Raw genomic sequence first — 21,553 nt, 5'->3', positions numbered from 1 at the left:
TATGGGGTCACACAGAGTTGGACACGACTGAAGTGACTTAGCAGCAGCAGTAGCAGCAGGGGATATGTCTATAGCGTAAATGCTGTAAAGAAAGTCTGCATTTTTGAAAGGTCCAAATTCAATTTTTCCCATGCTGCACACTATATTAATTAATTACAGTTCTTATGTCTGTTATATTGACAACATAATGGTTGATCAACAGGACACTGGTTATATAAATGACTCCACTCTTTCACAGATTCTAAGATGTCTACTTTTTCACATTTAATGTGTCCGAAATCTGGGCACAACATTTTATAATTGCTATCGGCTAAGCAGCAATCATAGGAAAGCTGTTCAGACTTAGAAACAGCTGTTCATACGGATGGCAGTTCCAATAGTCTATGGGCATTGGTGAGGCTACAAATGTTGAATAGGCCATATAGAATGTCTTCAAAAAACTGCATTCTGATTTAGCACAGAAAAATTACTACAAAGAAAGAAGCAAAACAGGAATAGGACATGTGTTTGGTATTAGTGAAACAAATATGTGTATTAATATTAAACAAGTGCAATTCAATATTTTCTTGCAAAGCAACAACCAAGTCTTCTAATGGGACCTATGGTCAGCAGAAACCCATAAGATAATGCTGTTAGCTTTAGTTATTAAGATACATGTAAAAATAAATATGCCTGTCACGAGTGGAGCAGTGCATCTGATGGCAGGAGAAACTACAGATTTTCTCAGATAAAAATATGCATTTCAAAAAATAAGAGACAGGTATGACTCATTCACGAATCACTCAGGACTATCTCGAACAGTGCTGTGTCATGGTGTAACTGGCAATGTCTTTCCATATCAGTGCATAAAACAACGCTGCCTCATAATTTATGGCATCCTGTATTCAACTACGTATGGCATAATGTACAATGAAATAGCTTACAGTTAGGAAAATGAGAGCAAAAAGTGGACAAGCTGATTTTTTAATGGCAAAAGACTCGTAAAGGCACTTCACAAAAGGACTTCTGACAGTCAGTATGTGAAAAGGAACTCAACATAATGTGGCCTCAGAGAAGGGAAAATTAAAACCACAAAGAGATAAGGCTGCTGAATGGGCAAAATTAATAAGATAACACTAATGCTAGCACGAATATGAGGCAAATGGAACTTTCACACATTGCTGGCGGGAGTGAAATGGTACAAACACTTAAAAAAACTGGCAGTATTTAGTAAAGATATAGATATATTTTATGTATCATATATAATTTCTATATATATGTATATGAATATCACCTCTGGCCCAGCAATTCATCTCTGAGGTTAACACTAAAGAGAAGTATGCATGTATGTCCACCATAAGGTACATTCAAAGATGTGCACAACAGCTTTATTTAAACAGTTGGAAATAACCCAAATGTCCATTTGTAGACATTTGGCCCCAGGGGAGTAGGGATGGGTGCGTGACTGTACTGGGGAGGGGAGGAGAGGTCACAGGAAATGATATAAAAGACTGTCAAGTGACCTAGCCATATTCTAATCTTCACAGGGTGTTGGGTCCTCAGATTTTCATTTTTATCCTTTAAAACCTTGCATGTGTGGGGGTGGGGGCAGAGTGGGTGGGAGTAGGTGTGTTTCATGTAGTTTTTAAAAATCTTGATTACTGGCAAAAACTGAACAAAGAATTACTGCCATTTTGTAAAAAAGAAGACTAATACTTAACATACAAACACATGGAAGCATGTATGGGTATGTATATTTATCAATATATATCTCTGCTGCTGCTGCTGCTAAGTCACTTCAGTCGTGTCCGACTCTGTGCGACCCCATAGACGGAAGCCCACCAGGCTCCCCTGTCCCTGGGATTCTCCAGGCAAGAACACTGGAGTGGGTTGCCATTTCCTTTTCCAATGTGTGAAAGTGAAAAGTGAAAGTGAAGTCGCTCAGTCGTGTCCAACCCCTAGCGACCCCATGGACTGCAGCCTACCAGGCTCCTCCATCCATGGGATTTTCTAGGCAAGAGTACTGGAGTGGCTTGCCATTGCCTTCTCCAATATATATCTCTAGGATGAGAAAAATGGCAATAGGAATTGCTTAGAAGAAGGTGAACAGCGGACTCTGGATCAGAATGAGAGTAGGAAGGAAACTGTCTTTTCATTGTATACTTTTGGTACTATTTTAATTTTTTACCAAGTGTTTCCTCCCCTCAAATCCCTCCCCGCTTAAAATTCCAGAAATACACTGGCAAGTTGCATGTGAAAATTGATATTCTTAAACTCAGAAGCATTGTGAATGAACTTTAGACTCAGTGTGACTGTACATGTGTGTTATTGGATACATGTTACATATTGCAAAATACACAGTACAATATAGAAAATCTGCAGTGATTATTGTCAAATATAATTGAGAGCAAGAAAGCTGATAGCTCAGGGAAGGAAACAAAACAGACACGAAGGCAGACTTAACATTATTACAAGATGTGGGGCAGGGGGGCACGCTTCCCTGGTGGCTCAGTGGTAAAGCATCTGTCTGCCAATGCAGGACACACAGGTCCAGTCCCTGATCCAGGACAATCCCACATGCCTTGGAGCAACTAAGCCCGTGTGCCACAACTACTGAGCCTGTGCGCTAGAGCCAGTCTCTGCAGTTTGGAAAGCCAAGGCAACGAGAAGCCTGTGCATTGCAACTACAGAAAAGCCCATGAAGCAACAAAGACCCAAAGTAAAGTAAAGTCACTCAGTCGTGTCCGACTCTTTGCGACCCCGTGGACTGCAGCCCACCAGGCTTCTCCATCCATGGGATTCTCCAGGCAAGAAGACTGGAGTGGGTTACCATTTCCTTCTCCAGGGAACAAAGACCCAGGACAGCCAAAAATAAATAAATAATTAAAAAAAAAAAAAAGATGGGGTGGAGGGTTAACCTGGAGATTAGAATTGTCATGATTGTCAAAATAAGTTACCACAAAAAAGAAAAAAAAGAACATTGGAAAGAAATTATTAGTCCCATCTGAGTTACATTTCCATAAGCACTCTTATTGAACCACGCCCCCATTTCATCACAAAAGTGACCTCCATCTACCAATACATTCATTCATGGATCTGACACTCCATAAGCTCCATGAGACACTGAGTTCCACGAAAGCAGGGAGGTGGTTTTGCCTAGCACCGCTTTCCAAGACCAGCACGTAAGGGAGGCTGCAGAACAGAGGCAAGAGCAAAGGGGTTCTGATTGCACCTCTGTAGGCTCAGTTTCCTCGTCTCTAAAGTGATGCCAATGGCACCTCCTCACGGGGCTGCTGTGCAAAATCTTTTGTGTTTAAGTAGGTCCCTTTTGTTTATTTTTGGGCTATTTTGGGCTAAGCGTAGCGCCCAGCACTCAGGAGAGCTTCACAGTGTCAGGGGTGTGACAGCAGACTGGACCACTGTGTTTCATCAAAGAGAACCAGGCTTTCCCTGAACGAAAGGAGGCAGGACTTTCTTGAGATTGAAAAGTAAGATGAGCCTACGGTATCTTTCAGGGAAATAGTAACTCTTTCAGCAATTCCCTAAGTTATGTATTTTCAAACTGCTCATTGCAGTAGCATATGAGGGGACAGGGAAATGGAATCCCAGTAAGAGAAGTAGGACAAAGTATAGTACATGTCCAGCATGGGGAACTCTATTGCAGTTAGAAGTCTTGGACTGCCTCTTCCAGAATAATGGAAATAAAACCAAAAACAAACAAAAGGGACCTACTTAAACACAAAAGCTTTTGCACAGCAAAGGAAACACAAAACAAAAAGACAACCCACAGATTGGGAGAAAATATTTGCAAATGATATAACCAATAAGGGATTAGTCTCCAAAATTTACAAACAGCTCATGACACTTAACAGCACCAAAACAAACAACCCAACTGACAAATGGGCAGAAGACCTAAATAGACATTCCTCCAAAGAAGACATACAGATGGCCAATAGGTACATGAAAAGATGCTCAACACTGCTCATTATTTGAGAAACACAAATCAAAACTAAAATGAGATATTACCTTATACAAATAATGCTGGAATGGGTGTGGAGAGAAGGGAAACCGTCTCCACTTTTGGTGGGGATGTAAACTGGTACAGCCACCTGGGAGAACAGAATGGAAGCTCCTTAAAGAAATAAAAATAGACTTACCATATAATCCTGATATCCCACTCCAGGGCATATATCCAGAGAAAAACATGAGCCAAAAATATACAGGCACCCCAATGTTCATTGCAGCACTGCTTACAATAACCAAGACATGGAAGCAACCTAAATGCCCATGGAATGGATAATGACAGAGGAATGGCTAAAGATGTGTGGGGTGTGTGTGTGTGTGTAGAAAGAAAGGAAGAAATCTGCAGCAACATGGACGGACCCAGAGAGTATCCTTCTGAGTCTGTGCGTGTGTGTGTGTGTGTGTGTGTGTGTAGAAAGAAAGATATTTACAGCAACATGGATGGACCCAGAGAGTATCATTCTGAGTGAACTAAGTCAGACAGAAGGAGCAATATCATATAAGATCCTTATTATGTGAAATCTGAAAAGTGATATAAATGAACTTACTTTCAAAACAGAAACAGATTCACAAACTATGAGAATGAACTTCTGGGTGCCAGGGGAAGATGGAAGAAAGAGACAGTTAGAGAGTTTGGGATGGACATCTACACACTGATATATTTAAAATGGATAACCAACAGTGACCTACTGTATAGCATATGGAACTCTGTTCAAGATTATGTGGCAGCCTAGATGGGAGGGGAGTTTGGGGGATACATGTATATATAGACTGAGTCCCTTTGCTGTTCACCTAAACCTGTCACAACATTGTTTGTTAATTGGCTATAGCCCACTGCAAAATAAAACATTTTTAGAAAAAGGTGATGGACTGGAACTATACATAATAACCTGGATAGAAATGAGAAACATAGCATGGAGGGAAAATATTAAGAGACACAGTGAGGTGTGTAGGTCAAAACCATTTATATAAATTTTAATTATGGGGGTCCAAGGTAATAAGAGATACTTAAAACACATATAAACCAAAAGAATGTTCCCTCAATACAAGAGAATGATTTCCAGAGACTGAAAGAAGGGATGGAAAAGGGAATAAAAAAACCAAAGAGATGGTCAAATTCTGCCCCAATATGGTAAGTGGTATGAACTGAGAGGTATCATTATTAACTAAGTGCACCAACACTTCAAAGTAAAAATAAAGACAATAACAAATAACTACCATCCCTGTGATAATGCTGAAATGAACAAGAACAGCCTCAAGAGGATGTGGGGGAGTGGCCTGATAATAGCAGGCTGATCATCACAGACCAAAATCAGTGCAAACAAGCTGCATCTCTAAAAACAGATAACTGAGATTTGAAGATATTAAAAAGGGGGCCGTTAATCCGAAACATGTTAACAGTTGTGCAAGTAAGATTTTAAGGTGGTTTATGACAGCAGAATGAGATACATATATAATCTCAAAAAGGACTACAAAAGAATACATTAAAAGTATGGACAAAACCCGTGAATGATTACAAATTGCTGCTTTGATAACCAATTTTCAAATCTGTTCAGATTCTTTCCTTTAGAGGCTAATTGTAAAGGGAAAAGATGATAAGATGTACAAGCATAAATAAACAAGGGCTATGAATAAAGGGAGTTCTTTTCATGGAAACTATTATGACTATCAGTTCAGTTCAGTTCAGTTGCTCAGTCGTATCCAACTCTTTACGACCCCATGAATCACAGCACACCAGGCCACCCTGTCCATCACCAACTCCCAGAGTTCACTCAATCTCACCTCCATCGAGTCAGTGATGCCATCCAGCCATCTCATCCTCTGTCGTCCCCTTTTCCTCCCACCCCCAATCCCTCCCAGCATCAGAGTCTTTTCCAGTGAGTCAACTTATCGCATGAGGTGGCCAAAGTATTGGAGTTTCCGTTTTAGCATCAGTCCTTCCGATGAACACCCAGGATTGATTTCTTTTAGAATGGACTGGTTGGATCTCCTTGCAGTCCAAGGGACTCTCAAGAGTCTTTCTCCAACACCGCAGTTCAAAAGCATCAATTCTTTGGTGATCAGCTTTCTTCACAGTCCAACTCTCACATCCATACATGACCACTGGAAAAACCATAGCCTTGACTAGATGGACCTTGGTTGGCAAAGTAATGTCTCTGCTTTTTAATATGCCATCTAGGTTGGTCATAACTTTCCTTCCAAGGAGTAAGCGTCTTTTAATTTCCTGGCTGCAGTCAGCGTCCGCAGTGATTTTGGAGCCCCAAAAAATAAAGTCTGACACTGTTTCCACTGTTTCCCCATCGATTTCCCATGAAGTGATGGGACCAGATGCCATGATCTTTGTTTTCTGAATGTTGAGCTTCAAGCCAACCTTTTCACTCTCCTCTTTCACTTTCATCAAGAGGCTTTTGAGTTCTTCTTCACTTTCTGCCATAAGGGTGGTGTCATCTGCATATCTAGGTTACTGATATTTCTCCCGGTAATCTTGATTCCAGCTTGTGCTTCTTCCAGCCAAGCGTTCCTAATGATGTACTCTGCATATAACAGAAATAAGCAGGGTGACAATATACAACCTTGATGTACTCCTTTTCCTATTTGGAACCAGTCTGATGTTCCATGTACAGTTCTAACTGTTGCTTCCTGACCTGCATACAGGTTTCTCAAGAGGCAGGTCAGGTGGTCTGGTATTCCCATCTCTTTCTGAATTTTCCACAGTTTATTGTGATCCACACAGTCAAAGTCTTTGCGATAGTCAATGAAGCAGAAATAGACGTTTTTCTGGAACTCTCTTGCTTTCTCCATGATCCAGCGGATGTTGGCAATTTGATCTCTGGTGCCTCTGCCTTTTCTAAAACCAGATTGAACATCTGGAAGTTCACGGTTCACATATTGCTGAAGCCTGGCTTGGAGAATTTTCAGCATGACTTTACTAGCGTGTGAGATGAGTGCAATTGTGCAGTAGTTTGAGCATTCTTTGGCATTGCCTTTCTTTGGGATTGAATGAAGACTGACCTTTTCCAGTCCTGTGGCCACTGCTGAGTTTTCCAAATTTGCTGGCATATGGAGTGCAGCACTTTCACAGCATCATCTTTCAGGATTTGAAATAGCTCAACTAGAATTCCATCACCTCCACTAGCTTTGTTCGTAGTGATGCTTTCTAAGGCCCACTTGACTTCACATTCCAAGATGTCTGGCTCTAGGTCAGTGATCACACCATCGTGATTATCTTGGTCGTGAAGATCTTTTTTGTACAGTTCTTCTGTGTATTCTTGCCACCTCTTCTTAATATCTTCTGCTTCTGTTAGGTCCATACCATTTCTGTCCTTTATCGAGCCCATCTTTGCATGAAATGTTTCCTTGGTATCTCTAATTTTCTTGAAGAGATCTCTTGTTTTTCTTATTCTGTTGTTTTCCTCTATTTCTTTGCATTGATCACTGAGGAAGGCTTTCTTATCTCTCCTTGCTATTCTTTGGAACTCCACATTCAGATGCTTATATCTGACTATAGGCAACATTATATATGGAATATAAAGATTTAAAGGAGAAGAATGACAGGTCTATGAATTTTTTTTATTTAAATATGATTTCAGGTTTTATCTAATTTCTAATTAACAATCAGCAGCAGTTTGAAACACTCCAGCTTTTAATTTCTAAGTTTTTAACTACCTGTAAATATTTCAGAAGATATTGATTTAAATGATGCTGAGATTCTCTCTTTTTTTAAGTTTATTTTTGGTTATGCTGGGTCTTCATTGCCATGTGGACTTCTCTCTAGTTGCAGCGAGCAGGGATTACTCTCTAGTTGTGGTGGCTTCTCTTGATGGGGAACATGGGCTCTAGGCTGCCTGGGCTTCAGTAGTTGCAGCACGAGGGCTCAGCAGTTGTGGTTCCCGGGCTCCAGAGCACGGACTCAATAGTTGTGGTGCACAGGCTTTGGGATCTTCCCAGATCAGGGATTGAATCCAGGTTTCTTGCATTGGCAGGCACATTTTTTTACCACTGAGCTGCCAAAATTCTCTTTTAATATCAGAATATGTTTGGGATCATGAATGATTTTAGTCTCTATATTTTACAAAAAGCTTATGTAATACTGTTCAGTATTTTGTTTAATAATGTAAACTTTAGAAAAACATTGTTTTTCAACAATCTCTACTCACTGGCTATTTAGTTAGTTAATGAATTAGTTATTGTGTCCCTTGGACTGCAAGGAGATCCAACCAGTCCATTCTAAAGGAGATCAGTCCTGGGTGTTCATTGGAAGGACTGATGCTAAAGCTGAAACTCCAATACTTTGGCCACCTCATGCGACAAGTTGACTCACTGGAAAAGACTGATGCTGGGAAGGATTGGGGGCGGGAGGAGAAGGGGACGACAGAGAATGAGATGGCTGGATGGCATCACAGACTCGATGGACATGAGTTTGAGTGAACTCCGGGAGTTGGTGATAGACAGGGAAGCCTGGCATGCTGTGATTCATGGGGTCACAAAGAGTCGGACTCGACTGAGCGACTGAACTGAACTGAACTGAACATGTCCCAATAAATACTCTTCTGTTTATTACTATCCTAAATCTCAAAGGATTTTAGTAATGAATCCAATTATTATCAAAGAAGGCCGGAAGACGTGAAGAATTAAACATTGGTGCATAGGTATTAGGACTTTCCTGTAGCTTAGATGGTAAAGAATCTGCCTGCAATACAGGAGACGCAGGCTCGATCCCTGGGTCAGAAAGATCCCCTGAAGAAGGGAATGGCTACCCACGCCAGTATTCTTGCCTGGAAAATCCCAGGGACAGAGGACCCTGACAGGCTATAGTCAATGGGGTCTCTAAGAGTCAGACTTACATAAAATAATTTTTAAAATGAAGAAACTGTTGATTATAAGACATGTAAAGAAGCACAGTACCTTTGAAAATGTAATGAAATTCATAAGTTGGTGTCAGAGTTACTCTGAGATTAAATGGCAGCTACTAAGCCTTACTGCGTGTGAGAAGCAGTAGTTAATAACAGACTGTCATGTCACAGCTCAGGACAGTGAAAACAACACTTCTGCCCTCAGGATGAAGTGAGCTTTTCAAAGATAAAAATATTTCCACCTTGTTACTAGTTTGCAGTTCTTGGAGGAAATAAGGTGTTAAAGACTGCTAGACATATTTTTAATTCTTTCACAAGACTTGGGATGGTGATTCTACTGCAAGTTTTTTAAAAATCTCTGGAGACTTTATTTAAAAGCAGAGTGTTTGATCTTGGATCCACGGATTTAAGATTATTTGGGTTGAGTTGGGGCCCGGTAGAAATATGTCTATTGAAGAATACAGAGCGAGTGCCATACCAGAGACTAGAGACCTAGTGTATGTGAGCCAAGTTGGTGGTTCAGTTCAGTTCAGTTCAGTTCAGTCGCTCAGTCATGTCCGACTCTCCGCGACCCCATGAATCACAGCACGCCAGGCCTCCCTGTCCATCACCAACTCCCGGAGTTCACTCAAACTCATGTCCACAGAGTCGGTGATGCCATCCAGCCATCTCATTCTCGGTCGTCCCCTTCTCCTCCCTCCCCCAACCTTTCCCAGCATCAGAGTCTTTTCCAGTGAGTCAACTCGTCGCATGAGGTGGCCAAAGTATTGCAGTTTCAGCTTTAGCATCAGTCCCTCCACTTTAAAAATTACCCGACTCAGAGTAACTCTTGGATAAAAGACCCACTTAATCAGTTAAGATAACCATGAAAAGAAGATGAAATGACAGATGTTAGCCAGAGGCTGCACACAAGACCAAAATACCAGATAACAGATATAGAGGTGATCCTGCAATTCTATGAAGCCAGAGACAAGACAGAGCCATCAGAGAACTAAGTAACATAAAAAGGCAAGGAAAAGTTAGTCGTCCCAGATGGAAGAATCCCACTGACCTGGAACCCATGGGCACCAACCAATCCTCCAGGCTTTATCTCATGTATCAAATGTAGATACCATGGCAATGTGTGATAATTACGACTGAACTATACAACATTTATGTGGTGTGCAAATGTTTAAATCTATATGTTTTACTGAATGCTGTTTGTAACGTGCTCATTCTGAATGTTTGGGGATTGTTTTTTTTCTGCCTGTACCATGAATTAGAAGATTCCAGTTGATATAAACATAGCAACTAAACATAAACAATGTTGACATCAAATGGTATCAGTTTTTTCTTTCAATTCTAGCTTACTACTTGGAAAGTAGATATTTAAAAATTCTTGATTGTGAGATTCAAAGTATGATCAAATATATAAGCTGATAGAGTGCCATGGGAGGGAACTACTTGGCAGGATTTCTGTCACTGAGGTTCTTAAATTTGGTTAAGCAACAGAATATTCAACTGGAATATCTTGGGATTGGTATAAATATGTGTCTTTTAAACAATATCTGGGTAATTCATATGAAAATATTTGAAAACCATCAATAAAGTGAATTATTGGGAGTATCAGCCAGACTATAAAATCAGACTTAAAAGGTTGTTTAATTCTACATTACAGAATTTCAGGAGCCTAAAGACTTGACTGGAGAAGGCAATGGCACCCTACTGCAGTACTCTTGCCTGGAAAATCCCATGGATGGAGGAGCCTGGTGGGCTACATACAGTCTATGGGGTGGCTAAGAGTCGGACACGACTGAGCGACTTCAGTTTCACTTTCATGCATTGGAGAAGGAAATTGCAACCCACTCCAGTGTTCTTGCCTGGAGAATCCCAGGGACAGTGGAGCCTGGTGGGCTGCTGTCTCTGGGGTTACCCAGAGTCGGACACAACTGAAGCAACTTAGCAGCAGCAGCAGCAAAGACTTGACTAAATCACAGAACTAGGTATATTAGAAAACTATAGACCAATAACTTTCATAAGCACTGACACAAAAGTCCTTAACAAAATATTTGCAAAATGCATACAGCAAAATATAATGTGACTTATTCACCATAATCAAGTAGGATTTAGCCCAAGAATACAGTTTGTTTTAACATCTAAAGATGAGTTAATATAATACATTATAATAGAATGAAGGACAAAAATCACATTTTCATGTCAAGACATTTAGAAAAAGCATTCAACAAAACCCAGCCTCCATTTATGACAAAAACTCTCAACAGCTAAGACTGGAAGAATCAGATCTTAGAATGGGAAAGCACCCCAGATCACTAGAAGGTAGTGCTTTGAAAATTGAAAAACTGCTTCTTCCTAAAGTTAAATAATAATATTTTAAAACTCAATAATATTAAAATATCAGAACCTTAAGGAGAAGATGACTCTTTAAATTGTTCCAATTTTTTAACAGTTATTAGGAAGACTGCAATTTATGAAATTCATTATCCAGATGCTTAATAGTCTTTCAAAAGGCATCAAAAGGATGCAAAAGGACCACTTATGTACCTATCCTCTGGCCTTATATATTTCTCTATTGCTTACATTCTTATGACTCATTGGAAAACCTGGTAACCATACAGTTACCCCAGAGAGAGCAAAATGCCTCTACTAAGGCAAATGCTCTGTCCCGTTTTCCATATGCCACACCTTCCTCATCCACCATCTACAATCAATCTCCCCCTTCACATCACCCATTCTCCATAGGGCCTAACCCTGCTCAGGAGAGGAAGGAGACAGGAACAAGGTCTTTATATTTTATATCACATATTCATCCACACAGATGGCCATGGTCACTTCAAGTATGTCCTTCTTTTGAAAGGTCACCAACCAACAGACTGAACGACTGGGAGATCTTATAGCCATGTGGTTTAAACCTGTCTCTCTAGCTCTCAAGTATTTCCCTAATACCCACTGTGAACTTTATTTTCAACATTTTCTATGGGAGAAGAAGGTCCTTCACTCCCACTCCTTACCAAGTAATCCCAAGACTTCAAGAAAAGGAAGATTAAAAAACAGGAGCTCTCTCTCCTCCAAATTTCAAGACCATGACCACTCTTACCTTGGAGGAGAACTACCCAGATGGGAGGCATTACACTGGTAAACCGAGGAGACTGCAGTTAGTCTTAGGGAAAGGCAAACAGCCTCGGTCCTGGCTTTACTCATTTACGTTGGTGGCTGTGCCTTTGTTTGTACCACATCGCAGCACTGAGTAGTGTCAGAAACCATATGGTTCACAAAGCTTAAAATACCTACTATCTGGCCCTTTAAAGAAAATGTTTACAGTCCTAATGATCAAGGGAAAGGAGCATTAGTGATGTTCCCAGGGGGTTATTTCAAACTACCTACTAGAAGTTTCACACAAGCATAAACAATGATCATCGCCCACCAAAGTATCCTGAAATAGGAAGTTGGTCTGCACCTCAGTTCCAATGAACGTAGGACGAATATATAGACTCGCAGATGTTGAGTAGGGGACCCATTCCTCATCCAATTTCACAAGCTGCTGAATACACTCTAAAAGCTCTTTCTTGTCAAACGCCTGAAGGAATGAAAAACACAATGAATAATGCAACGTTCTTCCACTGTAGCAGAAATGATCCTCATGAGAGCTTTGACTGTTAAAAAAAAGTACTAAGAAGGAAATCCCTGGGGGTCCAGTGGTTAGGACTTGGTGCTTTCACTGCAGTGACCCAGGTTCAATCCCTGGTCAGGGAACTAAGATCGTGCAAAGTCACATAGTATGGGCAAAAACAAAAGTACCAAATAAATAAGTAAGCAAATAAATAAATAAAAATTTATAACTAATCATAATAAAACCAAGCAATTTTTTCTGTGACTTTTCCCCCTCAAATTTTGATGGAATGATAGATTAGTCACATAAGGAAGATAAATAAGTGGCTCCCTACTTCTTACCAAACCCAAATACCAACTGTAGTTGATGACACACTTAAATGTGAGAAAACATTAAGACTTCTACAAAAAAAAATACAAAGCATCACTGTCACCTTAAAGCAGAATTCTTAAGTAAAAGACATAAAGCATAAATCATTAAGGAAAAAATGGACAAAATTTGACTATTTAAAACTTAAAACCGTTTATTCTTCAAAAGATAAAAGAAGTGACACAATGGGTGAAGTTTTTTGGTAGTATAACCAACAGAGGATAGTAACTGGAAAACGTTAAGATAACCTGAAAATCAGTAAGAGACAAATGATACAAGAAAATGGGTAAAAGCAAAGACTAATTTATTTCACGAAGGTGAAAAAGGGTCTTATGTACTAAATAGGTGACAGCTTATAAAATAAGGAGTTTCTACTTACTTGGCAGGACTTGTAAACACACTTTGAGAAAGATGTGATGGTTATTCAAGGCAGACATGAGTCAGAAACATACACGAATAGAGTTCGTGACATCAGGATTTGGCTACTGAAGTACTAACTTGCAACAGCAATCACAGTGAAGCAGTGGTACAGAAATCAGGACTGCCAATCATCTAGGACATACCACCTCCCTGTGTCAAGAGCTGGGTTTCTGTTACTCCTGTCTAGAGGTAAGATTTAGTGGAAAGAACTTGACTAGGGATTTAAAAAATTACATCCAAGTTCTTACCCTGTCCCTTTATTCTGTGTGAGCTTAGGCAAGTCATCTAACCTCTCTGGGCTTGAGCTTTTTAATCTATACAAAGGTGCTGATAAAATTTACCAGGCAAACCTTCCTGACAGTGGCTCACTGCTATGATTAAAAATGCAAAGAATGTAAAACCACATAACGCAGTTTGTGGCAGAGTTGATGTCCAATAAATGCTACTTTCCTTTTCTTCTGTCCTCATTTTAAAAGGATTTCCCAATGATTTGTCTGTAACGGGTAAAGAGTAGAACTAGGACTGAATGTTCTTTCTGCTATTATACTATGGCCTCTGAAGAAAGTGGGTGAAGCATGGGTTAAAAAAGGAAGAAGGAAGAGCTTCCCTGATGGTCCAGTGGTTAAGAATCCACCTTCCAATGCAGGACACATGGGTTCAATCCCTGGTTAGGGGTACTAAGATCCCACATGCCATGGGGCAACTAAGCCTGAATGCCACAACGAAGAATCCGCACAGCCAAAATAAAATAAAAACGAAGCAGAAGGAAGAACCTGGCTAAAAAAAGAGTCATCACTTGGGTTTCTTCAACTGAAGACCTTCAGGTGAAGGTCAGGGACAAATGAAATATCTTAATGGAGAAAAGACTTCTTTCAGTTTAGGAAGGCAGCCTGTTCAAGTCTCAGGGAATGAAAGTAATTAAGTTACCTCCTACCTAGGCATGATCCTTAGGGTCTTCCAACCCACCTCAGAATGAATTCTGCTCCATAACAAACAATGGTATAATCAGGAGCCAGTGGCTTTGAGAAAACATTTTTATATCTTTTTTTAAAAAAAAAGTTATAAAACTCGGGGTAAAATATCAAAACAACTAATTAAATCACTGCATACTTATTAGTAGCATCTTAAGCAATTAGGGAAAACACTCCCTAATTATCTGTGCAGTACACCATATTTCATATTACAATTTCATATAGTCTTTAAAATTTATTATTTCAGTTTGAGGCATATTTTTCTTCCTTATCCTGTTATCTCCCACATACACATTAAATCCTCACAGACACTCATAAAGAAATAAATTGTGGAATTGCCAGATGGTTACTTCCTTGCATTTTTACCTCACTGATTAAAAAACAGACCAGAAATACCTTCAGTGCTCATATGGTTTATAATAAATACTGATCTAAATACTCAGCAATGTTTCATTTGGTGGAATTCAGTGACCCATTACAACAGAAGTTCCTAATTTACATACCGGCAAAGTGGCCCTCATAGCAGATCGGTACATCCTATCCATGTTGAGGTTTGGCCGAAACAGACGAATTTTATTATCTACTCCCCGAAATGCCTTCAATCCTTCAAATAACTGAAGATAAAAGAAAAATAAATGTTAGAAGGTAAATAAATGAAAATAACCCCCATGTTCTGAAGACTGACTTTTCTATGGCTCTTCATCACCTTCACCATTAAAGCTATTGACACAGACCCTAAATCTTGAAAAGCCAGACAGACTGGTTTTAGTCACTGGGATAAAAAGAAGTCCCTTTATCACCAAGATCTGGAGGGAATTCCGAGTTGTGCTTTGTACTACAGAGCTGGATGGTTAAATAACACATCAGTGGAGGCTGGAAGAAAACATGTCCACACAACCGTGGACTGACTGCCTACAAAACAGAAATGGAACCAAAGACCCCACAGTACCCTGCCCCCAATCCATCCCCAAACACCCATGTATCTTTTCATTTTATCTGGTTCCTATGAACTCTGGAGAGTGGATATCTATGTGACTGGAGGTGGTTCAGCCTCCAAAATCACAGAAAGACTCTTGTTAGGGCAACGCCACCTTCTTAGGGTGAGGCCACAAACAAAATGCTGAGGAGGGATATGAAAAGACTTTGAAGTTAGGGCATAATGATAAATATTAGGAAAGAGGAAAAATCGAACATTTTAATGGGAATTTTTTTTGTGTGATAACTATTTGAGAATCTAAAAAGGATGAATGTATGTATATGTATAGCTGAATCATGTTGTTGTAGACCAAAAGCTAACACCACATTGTAAATCAACCATACATCAATAAAATTTTTTTATTGAAGTATAAAAGGGAAATTTCTACCACAGGTTCTCGAAGTGATCGATACAACAAACAGGTTAAAACAAAGTAAAGATAAGGCTGATTTGAACAGGAACAACAAACTAACCTAGTGGACACAGCCCAGCACATACCACCTGCAGAAGGCATGTTCTTTTCACATGTTTAAGATAAGCTAGATATCAAAAGCAAAAATATAGCCATAAGATATACACATTTTGGAAAAAAAGAAATCCATTACTTTAAGTGTGAGTTAAAGAAGAAAAATAATGGAAATTAGAAAATATGCTAAGCTGAATGAGAATGAAAAATAGGGCCTTCAGATGCTTACAGCCTCAAAGCTTACAAGAGAAAAGAAATACAAATTCTGGAGCACAGTTAAAAAGCACAAAATGAGATGTTTTGCTGAAGTGCAAATATGTGGTTAATTTATTAACTGTAATAAGACTAGAGCTTTGGTTAAAAGATATGGTTGTCAGATTAATTCAGTTGATAACATCTGAAACAAAAAAGCATAAAAAGCAATGTCATATAAACACTTTTAAAAATGAAGCCAGTGAGGTTATATTGCTAAATATATAACAAAACAAACTTTCAGACAAGAAGCACTTCTGGAAATAAAGAAGATAAGTATCTTTATAAGATTCAATTTATTTCAATTTAAAAATTGTACACATTTGATATAAGTTCAAAGGTACATAAAGATTACATGATGTCATTGAATAATGAAGATACAAAATATACAAAGGAAAACAGTCTAACTAAACTGGATTTATCCCAAGAATAGTCAATGGTTTAACATTAGAAAATATATGAAATTGACTATATTAATAGTTTATGTGAAAAAAACTATATCTCATCCCACTGATGTAATAAATGCATTTGATAAAACTGAACATTCATTTATGATTTTTAAAAAAAGTTTCCTCAATAACTAAGGAAAAATAGAATCTTCCTTAAGTGATAAAGGCTTTCTTCAATAAATTTGCAACAAATATTATATTTAAAATGGCAATTTTTTTAAAAAGTATAGTTGATTTACAATGCATTAGTTTCAGCATTAGGTATGCAGCAAAGTGATTCTATATATATATATATATATATTCTTTTTCAGATTGTTCTCCATTATAGGTTATGACAAGATATTGATATAGTTTCCTGTGCTGTATAGTAGGTCCTTGTTGTTTATCTATGAAAGTGATAAAATTTAAAGCTTTTCTTTCAGATTGAGGCCATCACACATTGCCTGCTGTAACTACGAATACTTTAAATCAATATTGCACTACCACTAAAATAAAGCAAGGATCATGAAATAACTCCAGGGGATCTTTCCGACCGAGGGATCAAACCCACATCTCTTATGTCTCCTGCATTGGCAGGAGGATTCTTTACCACTAGCGCCACCTGGGAAGCCTGAAATAGAAGCATAAAGTTAGGAGAAGAAAAAAAAAAAACTGTCATAGATCTTGAGACACAGAAAAGATTAAATGTAGAAAATCCAGAAAAACTGACATAATCTTTTGAAATTATCTGCTTAGGCAAGATAACCAAAGAAGAAACTATATTCCCATGTAACAGCAGCAGTTAGAAAATAAAAAAAAAAAATTTAAGGTAGAATTAAAACCAAATCTTAGGTGGGTAAAATCTAACATAAGTGAAAGACATAAGGAAAATATAAGACTTACCAAGTCATTAAGGACCTAACTATAGCAGAAAGCAATTTCATATTCATAGATTGAAAGATTCAGTGTTATAAAGACTGCCCTAATGAACAGTGCAGGGAACTCCGCTCAGTGTTATGTGGCAACCTGGATGGGAGGAGAGTTTGAGGGAGAATGGATACATGTATATACATGGCTGAGTCTTCAGTTGCCCACTTGAAACTATCACAGTATTGGTAATTAACTATACTCTAAGCCACTCCAGTACTCTTGCCTAGAAAATCCCATGGATGGAGGAGCCTGGTAGGCTGCAGTCCGTGGGGTCGCTAAGGGTCGGACACGACTGAGCGACTTCACTCTCACTTTTCACTTTCACACATTGGAGAAGGAAATGGCAGCCCACTCCAGTGTTCCTGCCTGGAGAATCCCAGGGACGGGGGAGCCTGGTGGGCTTCCGTCTATGGGGTCGCACAGAGTCGGACACGACTGAAGCGACTCAGCAGCAGCAGCAGCAGCAATGCTGTGTTTCATGGGGTCGCAAAGAGTCGGACACGACTGAGCGACTGAACTGAACTGAACTGAATCAAACTTAAAGGTTTAAAAAAATAAAATACTTTAGGATGAAAAAATATAAAGATGCCAATTCTCCCACAATTGACTAATAAAATGTAATGCAATCCAAATGAAAACCATGTCAGGGCATTTATTTTTCTTGCAACAAACTGAATCACAAAAGTTTGACTAACATGATAAACTGAATCTAAGCTATAAGAAAAAGCAAAAGAACAAGAAACATCCAAGGCACTCTTGAAGAGGGAAACAGAAGGACTTGTCCTAGTAGACATCAAGACTTCTTATTAAAAAAAAAAAAAAAAAAAGACTTCTTATAGTGATTTGGAGATAAAGACAGTGTGGCTTTTGCCCGGACAGACAAGCAAAACAATGAAACAAAAGAGAGATCCAGATAAGACAAGACAACGGAAGGCAAATAGAGATCGAGAACCTCATGTATGTGCTAAGATATGCTATGACGTATCAGAAGGAAAAAAGTCTTCTTCAATGGTGCTGGGACAATTGGGTATCTGTAGGAAAACAAAACAGACAAACAAAAAGAAAAACTGGACCCCTACTTCATACAAAAATCAACTTCTGAAATTAAAGACCTAACTGTGAAGGACAAAATCAATAATACAGGAAGACGTCTTCATAATCTAGAAGTAGAAAAAGACTCTTTAAACCAAACCTAGAACCCAGGCCAAGGCAGTGAAACCCCAGAATTCTAACCACTAGGCCATCAGGGAACTCCACATTTCAATTTTTTAAAGTTGAATTTTCCGTTCCAGAAAGATTGATAAATTCAACTTTTAAAAATTGAAATGTGGAGTTCCCTCATGGCCTAGTGGCTAGAATTCTGGGGTTTCACTACCTTGGCCTGGGTTCAATCCCTGATTGGGAAACTAATAATCCACAAATTGCGTGGCATAAACCCCCACCTCCCCAAAAAAGTGAAATTTATTTGTCATCAAAAACTTATGGGGAAAATAAAAAGTCAGAGTGTGGAAGAAGATATTTAAAACACATATAAATGACATAGGACCCATATTCAAAATATATAAAGTACTTCTACAAATCAAAAAGATAACACAATAGACTGAGCAAAAGATGGAAACAAGTAGACACATCAAATAAAATGAAATCCAGCTGACAAACATTTGAAACTGTGTTCAACCTCTTCAGAAGTGGTAAATAATATCACAATAACGTGCCATTTTATTAATAAACTAAAAATTTAAAGTCAAGCTATAACAACTGGCAAAGTTGATGAGTTGTGATTGAATGTATTTGCTAATTCATGGCTAGTGGGTATAAAAACTGGTAAAATCACTATGGAAAAGTTTCCCCTTTCTCATAAAATTGAAGATATGTTCAATACTAGCAGCATATTCCTAGATATACCCTCAAGTAGTATTTCTCAAAGTTTTTTGGTGTCAGGTGCCTTCACACTCTTAAAAATTATCAAGGTCTCAAAGAGCTTTTATTTAAAAAAGTAGTCTATCAATATTTACCATAGCCATAGTGAGAAACTATATTATTAACAATAATAGACTATGACATTAAAATATTTTCATGCACATTATCTATATTTTCCAAGAGGATTACTATTAAATGTGGCCCTGTTTTACATTATTGCAAATCTTGAATGTTTGGCTTAACAAAAGACAACTGGATTCTCATATCTGCTTCTGCATTCAGTCTCTTGCAATAAGAAATTTTGGCTGAAGTACACAAAGAAAATCCAATCTCATATAGATATATGGTTGAGGAAGAAAGTAAGTTTGATAACTTTTTCAGATAATCGTGGCTATTAATCTTTGATACTTCTCTAAAACCTGACAACTGCTGGTCCCTTACAGCTTAGCTGCACTGCAGAATCTGAAACCCCATCAATGAGGTTTTTATATTCTGTTAATTTCTTAAAATCCGACGGTCTCAGTCAAGGTTCAGCTGAGAAGAAACAGAACCAGGAGAAATATATATAACATTCACAGATTTATTAGAAGAAACTTCCCAAAGCATCTGTGGAGGCTGGCTAAGCAAAGTCCAAAATCTGTAGGATAAGCAACGAGAAACAGAAGGTCACAAGCAGGCTGGACCAGGAGATGTGAGCTGCAGCCCATCCCCAACTGATTCCGGAAAGGAGAGAGAGCAGGAAAGTGAGTGCATGTGAGCAGCCAGACCTACACAGACGTCCTGAGGTCAGGCTCGCCCACAGTAACCTCCCTCTGGGTAACCAGATCAACCAATCAGGGACTTTAACCACATCTGCAAAATTCCTTCAAAAGGCACCCAGATTAGTGTGTGATTGAATGACTAGACGAAGGCGTGTGCACACCACAAAATGGCCACTGCCTCCCAAAGTCCTCCAAGGCTCACAAGAGAATGTCCTTGCAGTCCAAACCCAAAGGGAAACGAAAAATGGAATTTTAGGGACCTCAGTTTACAACCGGAGAAGGCAATGGCAAGCCACTCCAGTACTCTTGCCTAGAAAATACCATGGAAGGAGGAGCCTGGTAGGCTGCAGTCCATGGGGTCGCTGGGAGTCGAACATGACTGAGCGACTTCACTTTCACGCATTGGAGAAGGAAATGGCAACCCACTCCAGTGTTCTTGCCTGGAGAATCCCAGGGATGGGGGAGCCTAGTGGGCTGCCATCTATGGGATTGCACAGAGTCGGACATGACTGAAGTGACTTAGCAGCAGCAGCAGCAGCAGTTTACAACAGCCAAACTGATACATCAAAAATCCTATCTTGCACTTGGAATAATTTTTTTTTTTTAATTTTAAAATGTACTTCAGGGTTTTGGGGGTTTGTTTGTTTTCTAATTTTATGGCTGCAGGAGGCAGGATTCAGTTCACTGACCAGGGATTGAACCTGTGCCCACTGCAGTGGAAGCATGGAGTCTTAACCACTGGGCTACCAGGGAAATCCTGCACTTTGAATGAATCTTTACTCATACATAGATTTGTAATACCATGGAACATTCATTTGGAAAAATACTGGTTGCCTGAGTTACACAGATCTTTCACAGGGTAATTCCTTTTAAAACCACCAATATTAAAACACTGGTAACCAAGATAGTACAAAATAAGACCTCTTTAATAGGAGGAAAGGGTGGTGGATATAAATTTTAAAAATTCCAATTTTCACTTGAGAGCTGGAATTTTATCACTGCCAATAAATACAGTCCATTGTTTTACTTGAAGTGACAGGCTTATTTCATTCATTTTCAAAAATCACACACAAGTTTGAACAACTTTGTTCTTTCAAGGAACAATGGTGCCAGGTAGAAAAAGTAGCCAGTTGAATTCACCACACAAAAACAAACAAGCGGTTGCTTTTCCTTGAGGCAACCATAGCATTTCAGTACAACAGAGTGCCTCAGGTGAAATGGATGTTTTCTCACACAGAATAAAATGTTTATGTAAGAGTCAAGATTTAATAAACTCAATCATTATTACACTTCATTGAGAACATTCTTAAGTAAAGCTGACATTCTTTTTATACTGTAATGCACGGCAACAAACAATATAATGACTAACAGAGGTTGGGTGGCAAAGTGTTATCTGGTACAAACGTCAACACAATGAGAAAGAAAAATAATACCTTGGTATTACTGTGAAGAGTTTTACCTAGGCAATCTCTTCAAAGGGCACCCTATGGGGTCTATGGACCACACTTCGAGAACTGCTGACTTAAACATGTAAACAAGTACACCATTCTGTGTACAAGAATGTTCACAGAAGGAAACTAAACAAGTGTCAAGTCAAC

The 21,553-nt window shown here is 39.0% G+C and overlaps 1 protein-coding gene across 2 annotated transcripts in view; it reads right to left on the bottom strand.

Annotated features, from left to right (window-relative positions):
* BCAT1 (branched chain amino acid transaminase 1) overlaps positions 1–21,553 on the bottom strand; it is a 137,648-nt gene that overhangs the window by 49,689 nt on the left and 66,406 nt on the right. Inside the window, exons 4-5 of one of the 2 annotated variants that reach the window (XM_055396116.2) lie at positions 14,726–14,836; positions 12,310–12,429 (exon numbers count right to left, since the gene is read on the bottom strand). In XM_055396116.2, coding sequence (XP_055252091.2) covers positions 12,310–12,429; positions 14,726–14,836 — 231 coding nt within the window. The remainder of the gene's footprint in view (positions 1–12,309; positions 12,430–14,725; positions 14,837–21,553) is intronic. The other variant, XM_088837276.1, reaches the window with a different exon arrangement.

This window comes from Moschus berezovskii, chromosome 6, assembly GCF_049115385.1.
Source record: "Moschus berezovskii isolate FMDL1 chromosome 6, NW_MosBer_1.0, whole genome shotgun sequence".
NCBI lineage: Eukaryota > Metazoa > Chordata > Mammalia > Artiodactyla > Moschidae > Moschus > Moschus berezovskii.
The sequence above is the reverse complement of the archived record's forward strand: the minus strand, read 5'-3'. Positions and strand labels throughout refer to the sequence as shown.